The sequence below is a fragment of the Panicum hallii genome, chromosome 2 (assembly GCF_002211085.1).
Source record: "Panicum hallii strain FIL2 chromosome 2, PHallii_v3.1, whole genome shotgun sequence".
In the NCBI taxonomy this organism is placed as follows: domain Eukaryota; kingdom Viridiplantae; phylum Streptophyta; class Magnoliopsida; order Poales; family Poaceae; genus Panicum; species Panicum hallii.
In genome coordinates, this window is record NC_038043.1 from 50,760,309 (window position 1) to 50,770,697 (window position 10,389).

General features: G+C 48.8%; 1 protein-coding gene, 1 long non-coding RNA gene and 1 pseudogene across 2 annotated transcripts; 2 read left to right on the top strand and 1 right to left on the bottom strand.

Moving 5' to 3' along the window:
- Positions 1 to 26: 26 nt before the first annotated feature.
- On the top strand, positions 27 to 3,058 carry LOC112881227 (annotated as a pseudogene).
- Positions 3,059 to 3,094: 36 nt separating this feature from the next.
- Positions 3,095 to 5,470, bottom strand: LOC112882083 (G-type lectin S-receptor-like serine/threonine-protein kinase At2g19130). The gene has a single exon (XM_025947061.1). It carries the CDS (start codon positions 5,457 to 5,459, stop codon positions 3,123 to 3,125), a length of 2,337 nt encoding a protein of 778 aa, XP_025802846.1. The 5' UTR covers positions 5,460 to 5,470; the 3' UTR covers positions 3,095 to 3,122.
- A 1,546-nt stretch (positions 5,471 to 7,016) lies between these two features.
- Positions 7,017 to 9,487, top strand: LOC112883540. Its single transcript, XR_003226863.1, has 3 exons — positions 7,017 to 7,805; positions 7,893 to 7,948; positions 8,044 to 9,487. It is a non-coding gene; the product is annotated as an uncharacterized LOC112883540 (long non-coding RNA).
- The last annotated feature ends 902 nt before the right edge of the window (positions 9,488 to 10,389 follow it).

The window sequence follows — 10,389 nt, forward strand, 5'->3', positions numbered from 1 at the left end:
GCCCGTCGGTGTACTCGCTCCAGCTCATGTCGCCGCCGAACATCACGTTCACCGCCGAGCCGCTCAACGCGACGGTGATCTGGCCGGAGGATCAGGAAGGAGGGTTGCTGGCGCAGGAGTGCATGCGGCGCCGAAGAAGGGGGAGGAGGCGCTTGGGGAACACGCGCTTCAGGTGGTGTCGTACACGAGCACCACCGTCGTCGGCCATCTCCGGCGAGGTCGGGATGGGGACCAGAGAAATCATGGGGTTCTCAATGGAGATCAAAGTTAGGGGTCTTTTTGTAAAATTTTGGATCGCGATTAATAGTCGCGATCCAATTTAGGGGGTTTTGTATAAAATATTGGATCGCGATTAATAGTCGCGATCCAGTTTAGGGGGTTTTTTATAAATATTTGGATCGTGATTAATAATCGCGATCCAATTTAGGGGGTTTTGTATAAAATTTAGATCCCGTTTCAGGTGTCTTTCTGCAAATACATGTTGACCACACACAGCCATCCGCCCTGCGGCTCGTCTTCTCCCGCTGGCCGCCGCGCCGCCGCTGCCGGGCAAGCCAAGAGATGCAGGCCGCAGCTGCGTACGGAGGGGCGCCGCGGCGTGGGCGGCGTCGCATTTCCACTCCTCCACCTCCGTGCTCTCCAAATCCACGGTAATTCCTACTCGGACCCGAACCCTCCCGCGCTGTCCCCCCAACAATCTTAGCACGATTTGCCTCTTCTTTCAGACATATCTGCAGTTCAGCACGCCTTCGCTACAATTTCTGCTTGCAATTCCTTCCCACCAATGTGTGTCCAGCTCACCTTTCTGGCAACCAATTTGCTGGTATCCATGGCTCAGTTATGCTAACTTGTGCGATATTTTTCCTTCAAAAAAAAATTGTGCAATTGTGTTCATGAGCTTAGGTTGTGGGTGGTAATCTTCCTTTTGCGCTGAGAACTTGTACGCTACATGCTCCGAGTCGTAGTATTGTGCGCATTTTACATTCTTTTCGCTGGAATTTCTAATGCAAAATAGAATAAAAGACACATTTCTTCTTGTGTAGAAAATCCTGTCGTTCATCCATTACATGATCCATTGAAACCGGAAATTATAAACAATGCTGCTGAACAACTTGCAGAGCACCATAGCATCTGTTTTTCTTCAATCATTTTGAATCTAACAGTTATTTTGGGCAGCCTCATATCCGGTTCGTTGTTCGTGAAAAGCAGAGGGATGCAAAGAGTGCCCTTAGACACATTCTGCTCAATGGCAGCCCGTATCAGGTAACACTCACCATTTTCCTAGTCTGCACTTCCTAATCCCTGAGCTTGTCCCTCAACAGTACCACAAACTGATTCAGCTACTGGAGCCGCATTTTCATACCGTTTTCAATGTGTTATCATGGTAGAAGTGAACGATTTGGATTGACTCTAGTTGTACCAGATGTGTGTTGGCGCAGATGGGTAAAACAGATGTGCCTTGACAGTTCACTTTATACTATACATGGAAATCTTCTTTTTAACTTCTTAAGATGCATCTTCCCTGTGAAAAACGATTACTTCAAAGTATATTTCAATGTTCCCTACAGGAAAGCAGTAAAAAACAAATGAGAAAGCAGAAAGGTAGTGGCACACCAAATGTCCAGCGTTCTTATCCAGTCAAAAATCCATATGGCAAAAATAAGCGTAAGTTCTTTCAAGTCATTTGCTGTGAACTGCTTGTGTATTCTTTGACAATTCTGTGTTTTTAATTAACTATTGTACCTGACTGATAGAATGAATATTTAAATATACAAATTACAAACACAGAATGAAAATATTTCCATGAGTCTTACATTGGCTTCTTGTGACTTTTGAAAACATTTTGCAAGACGCAGTGGCATTAGTACACCTGGACGATCATTCCTACAGTCTTCACTGTGTAACTGCTTTATTATTAATAAGTTCTCATTTCACCATCTATTGTTACCTCCAAATTATTTTCTGTATATTTTGATGACACGAGGTGCACAATGATGTTTAACATAGGTGGGCAGAACTGGAAAAGCTTTGATGATGATGAATGCACAGATACACCATATGGTACCTTTGGTGGTAAGAGATCTTTTACATGGTACAAGCCTGGGGAGAATGACGAGCTTGGTAGCTCTCCTAGTGGTTTCAGTGGAGGGATGAATGTCAGTCTGCCAAATCAAGGAAAAAGTTCTTGAATGAAAGTGATATCGATGAGGAAGAGGAGTCAGCCCATGATGATCTGCGAAGCTATAGGATCTCTCTCGGATTGCCAATTTTAGGCCCCTTAAAACTGGAACATATTAAGGCTGCGTGAGTCGTCTGAACATTTCTTACAGCACCACGTTGCATTTGCTGGGCTTCAATATCACAAGTTGCTAATTGATTATTTTTCTATATGGTGCCTCTGCAGTTTTCGCGCATCTGCTCTCAAGTGGCGCCCGGATAAGCATCAAGGACCTTCACAGGTTAGTGCCATAGTATGTGTTGTCCTTGCATTTTATCAACAAAAAAAAATTCACATGTGTCTTTATCAACGACTTTGTGATACGTTCTGGACCTTCTGGTAACTGGTGCTGAAGCTTACTGGCCATTTCAATAGCTACCAGTTGTCCAGTTCTTATGTCCACAGAAGTGTACATCATTGAATTCTCACCATGTTTTGCATGTAGTCATCTTTAAAGAACTATTTTGTCATGCATAACTCAATTGAAATGCACAGCTTGCTGGATACATTGTATTGAGTTGTTGAAAATGTGGATTAAGCAGTAAAAAGCCAAAAATAATAATTACTCAGTTTTTTTGTCATCTACTGGGCTATATCCAAGGTGTGGTTCTGAAAACATCTGTATTCTCCAGGCTGAAGCAGAGGAAAAATTTAGACGCTGTGTGGAAGCATACAACGCATTGACATGTGCCTTCAAGTCAAGTGGCTAACTACCTTGGGCATATGTGCAAGGAAGCTTTTTGATGATTTTTTGAGAACTTCTAACGATGTGTGGAGCTGCTGTAGTTTCAGAACACAGAGAAACTATTAGAAGAACCTTGCTAGCTGAAGCTTGGATAATTTGGACTCTGTGCCTCAAATTAACTATCACACTAATTCGCAAAAAGAAAAATTAACTATCACACTAATACACACTGCTGTTCTCTCCCTCAACAAGGTCCATGAAGGAAGACGGAACCGGTGGGATTTCCGTGTTCACAACACCTTCCAGCATACGAACAACTTGGCCCATCGATGGCCTGTCGCTCTCCTCGTCCTGGATGCACCAGCAGGCAACTCTGCATGCCACACCAAGCTCCTCGACGCTGGCATCCCCTCCCAGCCTACGGTCGAGCAGGCGCAGCACGTTTCCCTCACGCAGCTGGGCAGCCGCGTAGAGAGGGAAGTACCGGTGGCTCCCGGATTCCAGCCTGACGGTGCTCCTCCTCCCGGAGACTACTTCGAGGAGCACGATGCCGAAACTGTAGACATCTGCCTTCGTGGTGATCCGCTGTCCTGATACCCACTCCGGCGCGAGATAGCCCATGGTCCCTCGAATGGTGGTCAGGGCAGAGTTGAATTCTCGCCCGAGAAGCTTCGCCATGCCGAAGTCTGCGATCTTCGCGCAGAACTCTGCATCGAGTAGTATGTTCTCAGGCTTGATGTCACAGTGTATGATGCAGTCCTCACATCCTTCGTGGAGGTAGGCTAGTCCCTTGGCGATGCCAAGCGCGATCCGGTAACGAAGATCCCAGGTCAGTAGACAAGAATCTTCTGAAAACAGGTGCGAGTCCAATGAACCATTAGCCATGTACTCGTAGACCAGCAACCTTGTACTCCCTTTGACACAAAATCCCAATAGACGGACGAGGTTGGTGTGCTGAATCACTCCAAGTGTCCGCACTTCTGCCCTGAATTGCTTATCAACGTGCCCAAGGCCTTTGAGACGCTTCACAGCGACAAGAGTTGATCCTGGCATCGTTCCCCTGAAAACACAGCCGAAACCTCCCTCGCCGAGCTTATCGGAGAAGTTCCTTGTAGCTCTCTTCACCTCTGCATAAGGGTACACAGCAAGAGGACCTTCTGCTTGGAACTTTCTGCAAGTTAGCAGACCTCTCCTGTATCTCCACAGAAGTGCTAGTGTCAATATCACACAAGTGGTTGCTGCCAACCCGACCACCATGGATACAACACCGATTGTCTGCAAGCCCTTTCTGACCCTGAGCTTAGAACCCAAACGAAGATAAACCTTGCTGTATGGAGGTCTACTAGCAAAACTCACATTGTACAGGCTGTGGTACCAAAGCTTGCATCCAGAGTCATAGGCGTATGCGACGCAGTAGCATCGGCTCACACAGGCTTCTCTGCAATCTTGTTCACTTCTTGCTGAATGGTTCTGAGAGTTGTAAGGGAGCCCTTGCAGATTGTCTAACGGCACAAACGAGTCATCATGCAGTGTCTGGCCATTATTTATCTCGCAGCTCAGTAGAAGAGATCTCGAGCAGCCGCTCACAAAGTATCCAAGCTGCCACTCGGAGGGGTTTGAGGGCTCGAATCCGTCGACGCAGTCGCATTTGCCGTCGCTCTTGCAGGCGCCGAAGCGACCACAGAAGAAGGCGCCTGATTTGCAGTCAGAAGGCAAGGTCCAGCGAGACACCCAGCCGCCACTAGAATTCGACCAACTCCGTAGGCTTACTTGCCCCAGATGGAGCTGCAGGTGCTCGGTGAAATCTGGGCTCCGAGGATAGTTCAGCACCAGCGAGCTGCCGTTTTCTTGAGACGACACCATCCAATCCGGGAAGGTCCCCGGAATGGCGTCCTGCCCGTCGGTGGTGAGCACGAACCCGTTCCTCCTGCTCCGGTCGACGCTGAGGCTGCCGTTGTGCCCTGACTTGGTGTACGTCAGCGAGATGTTCCTCCCGGCGTCCCTGTCGAGCCCGAGCTTCCCGCCGGGGAGCAGCGTGTCGCCGGGGCAGTCGAAGCTCTGCCACAGGATCCGCGAGGAGTTGGCCTGGTCCACCACCACCAGATTGCCGCTGTCGAGGAGGACCGCGGCGCCGGCCGCCGGCGAGGGGCCGTCGCCGCCCGCCGGCACGCTCGACCACCAGAGGCTGCTCCCACCCTCCATGATGTACAGGCGGCCGCCGAAGAGCTCCAGCGCCGCGCCGGGCAGGTCGGTGATGTAGACCCTGTCCCCGAACCAGAACGTCGTGGTGCCGGCGCTCGCCGGCGTGCTCCTGAGCCTGACACCCAGGAAGTGGTATATGTCCGCGCCCGGGGAGAAGAACCCCAGCTCGAAGACGCCGTTCCTGGAGACCAGCGTCTGGTTCCCGTAGATGCCCTCGCCAGGCAGAATGGTGTCCCTGGCGCCGGCAGACACCGCGAGGAAGATGATGGTGCCGCCGCCCAGCAGGAGGAAGAAGAAGGAGGTCGGCATGGGTGGCCGGGACGGCGAGCAGCAAACGCGCTTCACTGCCTCCATTGGCGAGCTACGAGCACTACTAGCAGAGGGGAGAGAAACGAACACGTGCGTGGAGGGACAGTTGCACGAGTAGTCTACAAGATATGAGATTCACTGGCGATGTGGACCTGCTAGTTTTAGTGAGCTGAATCCTAGTTGCTGACTTGCAGTCCACACAATAGTCAACAGATGGCTCCATTGCTCCAGAACTGCCGCCTACTTTTCTTGACCAAATCTTCACTTCAGTAGTTCAGTGAGGGTGTCACTGCCCAAGAAGGCAGGTAAGTCAGCTGCACGCCGTCGTTTGGAAACTGTTCGGCAGTTCGGCACCGTTAACAGCTCGCATGCCGCCCGTGTCAATTTGAGGTCTGCGATCCAAAGGCAAATTGCTGGTGGATTAGCATTTGAAACGCGCGTTGTGGTTATTTTGTCCCTTTTCTTCAGGAAAGAGGCAGTGCCGCATTGACCACGCTAATGCAGAGCCATGCAAGCCTAGGTTGAGAAACACAGGGCACAAAGGAAGCACTCGGACAAACCGGTCAAAACCGTGGAACTGTCATCACAGAGATGTCAATGGCCCCGTTTCTGTTAGCTTTGCCGGCCTTTTTCTGGGTTGGGTATGAGAAGGATTCCACAAGTATCTTTTTTTTAACGAACAATAATCGATGAGTAGGTTTTCGTTGATATAGCAAAAAAAAATGTAAAGATATAGTTCTGGGAGACCATAATCAGGAAAAAGAAAGAAGGCATGACAACAACACCGGCGGGTTAGATTGGAGCATCAATGCGCATCGAACTCAGCTCCACTCAAACGGTTCATGCTGGTCGGATTGGGACGTTGACGCAAGCCATACAATTTGTCTCCATAAGACAACACTGACCGATCGAATTGGAACATCGACACAGACGAGACCACTCCGTTGGGCAACAGAGGCAGACCGAAACCTAGCCACCGTGGCTAACAACCTTCTCCACCTCATGTAGCCGCCGTCGGATACGACCCGGCGCTGATAGGAAAACAAGAGAAACAAACTACACCGTACCGAAGAAGGCCACCGCCATGCGGGACCTACCGCCGTAGTGCCGCTGCAACATCACACACCATCCGACAGGGTGAAACCACCGAATCCGGACCACACATAGGCTGCCTCGTAGTCGCTACCGCGAAACACAACGCATGGGAGTCTCGTCACATCCGCTGTTGGACTCTACCTCACTCGTCGCCTCGTCTCACGCGGGGCCTCGCCACGCCCGCCTCAGCGCTCCGAGTCGCAAATCCGTTTACTAAATCCACAGTTACCTATTTCAAGCTATTTTATATCATCCAATGCATACATCACTTCTGTAAAAGGCCACTCCTAAGAGCTCTATAACGTAGAAAACTTTCAAAGCTTCGCAAACTGGTTCATCATTAAAGATAAAATCGAACATAATCAAGGGCTTGTTCAGTCAGTATTTATCTTTCCTTTTTTTTCAAGATCTCATTTATAACAATAGATAAAGACTACTTACCAGCCAGCCGTATTTTTGTTTGCATGCACGACCTCTAACCCACGGTCAGACATCCCTTCCGAGCCGCTAAACTGCCGCCTCCCCCACTCTACAGAACCAACCCGTTCTCTCTTCCTCCTCCTCCTCCTCCTCCTCCTCCTCCTCCCCGCCCCGCCGCCACCTCCACTCCTCCCCGCCACCGCGTCCTTCCCTTCTCTCCCCGCCCCACTGCAGCCTCCTCCCCTCCTCCCCTCGTCCCCCCGCCTCCTCCCTCAGCGGCGGCGCGCTGGCACACTCACGAGGACGCAGCGGCGCGGTGCGGCGAGGATGAGGCGGCGGGCGGGACGAGGAGCGGCGCACGGATCCGCGGGGCTGCAGCGGGGACGGTGATGCGGCGGCGCGCAGGGCAATTTTCGCCTCATGGTTATCAGTGCCGCGTAATGGTCCTCCTCCCCCTTCCCCTTCCCTCTCCCTGATTGAGGCATGGACGGGTTAGGATCCAGAGATTTGGAGCTAGGGTAGGGTGGGGATTAGGCATGGAGAGCCTCTCCAGGCTTGCCAGCGAGCTCGACGACGTCGAGACCAACGAGGCTTCCACGCCCCCTAAGCCCCCACCCTCCTTCTCGCAGGATATGGCGCCCCCGCACCAGAGGAGCAGCGGTGGCGCTCGCGCGACTGTGGGAGCTCTACTGAGAGAGCTTCCTGGATCCACGAGGAGAAAGGAGGGAGGTAACGACCATGGTGGCTAAGGAGGTCTCCACACCGCCGGCCCTGATGAAGGGGCGAAGGCCTTTCCTCTTCATCCCTCGGTCTTGCTTCGCACTCTCCGCTAGAGCCCCATGGATGCTCTTCAATCTCCATCATCAAGTATTCAAGGTGAGGGGCTAGGGATCTAATTGTTCGATCGTGGTTCTGATTTTACCATTTCTACTTATCAATTTGCGCTTGTTGTTTTGGTGCTAGAGCTGGCTCATACGAACCGAGTGATGCAATCGATCCATGTTTGTAGCTAGAGGATGGTGAGTAAAGATGTGGATGGGTGTGTTTAGGATTCTGCAGTACATACGATTTTTACTGTTTGATGTGTGTTCAGAAATTGAACTTTTTGCTGTAGTTGTCCGTTGCAATGGGGGTGTAGGCAAGCATGACAGGGTGCTGCAGGAGCCGTTCGGGGACGCAGTGGTGGATGTGGGAGGGAGTTTGTGCTGCTTGTCACCACCGCATTCATACTTGCCGCCGCTTGTGTTCGAGCAGCCATGTCTGTCAGTTCACAACTCACTGAACTCAATTGCCATATACATTTTGGTTATTTTTTCCTAAGCAATAGATAAAGGGGGGATTGGTAGTTTAGATTTTGGTCATTTTTCTGAGCAATTTACTGTATGCATGCTAAGCATTTTATATTGAATTTATAAGCAATTTTATATGAGCCACTACCACTATGCAGTAATGGTTATACAATAAGGGTAGTCTACTTTTAGGATTTAGGCAATTTACAAGCAATGCATGCAAAGCTTTTAATAGTGAAACTGGGAGCAATTCTATTTGTGTCAGTATGTAGTTTGTTATGCAACTATGGTTGTCTAGTTTTGTGGTTGTATCTATATGATGTGTATGACCTCCCATATTTTACTTTAACATATGGTAGATTATAAGCACCTATGTTATTTGTCTTGTCATTTTTGAGACATGATTTAGCATTTGGATGATTGCCTTTTTACTTTTTATAGGCAACTTGTGTGAAATCAATAAGCAAGTTATGTATTTTGGTTTAGTATTTTTCGTGTTCTAACTAGCATTTTTGGTGTTAAGCTGATCTGCCATTTTTAACTGATTTTAATTTGTTCTTGGTGCATATTGCAATTTATATATTAGCTAGAAAATAACACTTTCAGTATAGTTTTGATCCCCAGTTTTGTAATAAACAGTGATAAATAACTATAGACAAATAACCAGTTTTGCGATAAGCAGTGATAAATAAGTATAGCAAATAAAACAGGTTATACTTCTGCTCAAACAACAGGGTACTGCTGCCTTTTCTTTTGTGTTCATGTAATTTGGGGCGATGTGAAATATTGGGGGAGGCAGATCTTTTGTTGTTTGTGTGAACTACAATATATACTTGATGTTGTATCAATTTTCATATTTGGTTAGTTTTACCATTTTGGTTCTACTGGCCAATTTCTGAAGGAAAAATTCATTTTAGTTTAGCACGTTTTGTATTCTAGTTTAGCAGTTTTGTACTCTGATTATCTATCCTCTTAATTTATACTGATTTAATTCTTGTGTTTAGTACTTTGTGCTTGGTTCTGTAGCAGACTCGTACAAATTTGAAGGAGCCAGTCAATGCATTTTAATTTGGTGCTAGGGGATGAGGCCTGAAGACTTGTTTTTGTGAATGTTTAGAATTTAACTAGATGGGTGAAAATACCATTGTATATGTTCTAAGTTGCTTACATGTTTTCAAAGTTCTGCCTATGAGATCCTGAGAAGTTGCTTTTTTACATTGTAACTGTTGATTTGATTTACCAATGTTATGAAGTTAACAACATCCAGAAGCACGGCTAATGTTTTTATTTTGCTTATGATCTAATCTGGTTCTGGTGGTGACAACACCAGCTCCGATCAGTGCCAATGCATATTTTTTTTGTCAGAAAGAGGAAAGTCGGACTTGGTGGTATTGCTCCTTTCCAAAAATGGGGCGGCCGTACAGCCGGCCCAACTTACGGCCGGCCGTACGTTAGCTGCGTCCATAACAATATCCCTAGCACAGATTCCTCATATGTACAAAGTTTAATACTTACTATTAATTTTCTGCCTTTCATCCTCTACATCTAGACGATAGAGGTTTAGCAAATAGAAAATGTTTAGCATCATCAAACATCTAATCTATGTTTAGCACACAATTGAGAATCGACTTTTGAAAAGCCATCTTAAAAGCAAAAAACAGAGGGTCAAACACTTAAATTACGAATGCATAGCTGGGATCGCCGATGGGAGCCGTGCAAAGTGCGAAAAACCAAGGCTTTCCATCCAATCGAAGGCCGCGGCCAGACTAGGATAGGAGAAGGTGGCCAGCTAGATATGCGTACGCCATCCTGACATGGGTAGGGTCGTAGGGACACCTCCAAGCACGGACGCCGGCAGAGTTGCGGACTCGCAGCCAACAGCAAGCCGGTGCCAGTAGTAGTGCCGCAGTAGGGCCTCCACTTATCCGGCAGGTTTTCTCGGCCCGTCCGTCCAGTATCGTATCGGACACTCGGACCCAAACAAAGGAGACCAGCCGGCAGCACGCGACGCGGCGTCCCAGCCAGGCCTGAGCTGAGGACGCGACCGCCGTCCGTTTCCCCACGGGCCACCGCGAGTGCGCGATCCGGCAGATGAAGCGTGGGCGGCGGCGCCAGCGACTCAGCGAGGCCGACCCGTGTGGTGCATTCAGCTGGCGGCGTGGCGGTGGCCG

What these genes read in the sequence shown, in the direction of transcription:
- LOC112882083 (XM_025947061.1), bottom strand. Translation starts at nt 5,459, where the DNA reads ATGGAGGCAGTGAAGCGCGTTTGCTGCTCGCCGTCCCGGCCACCCATG.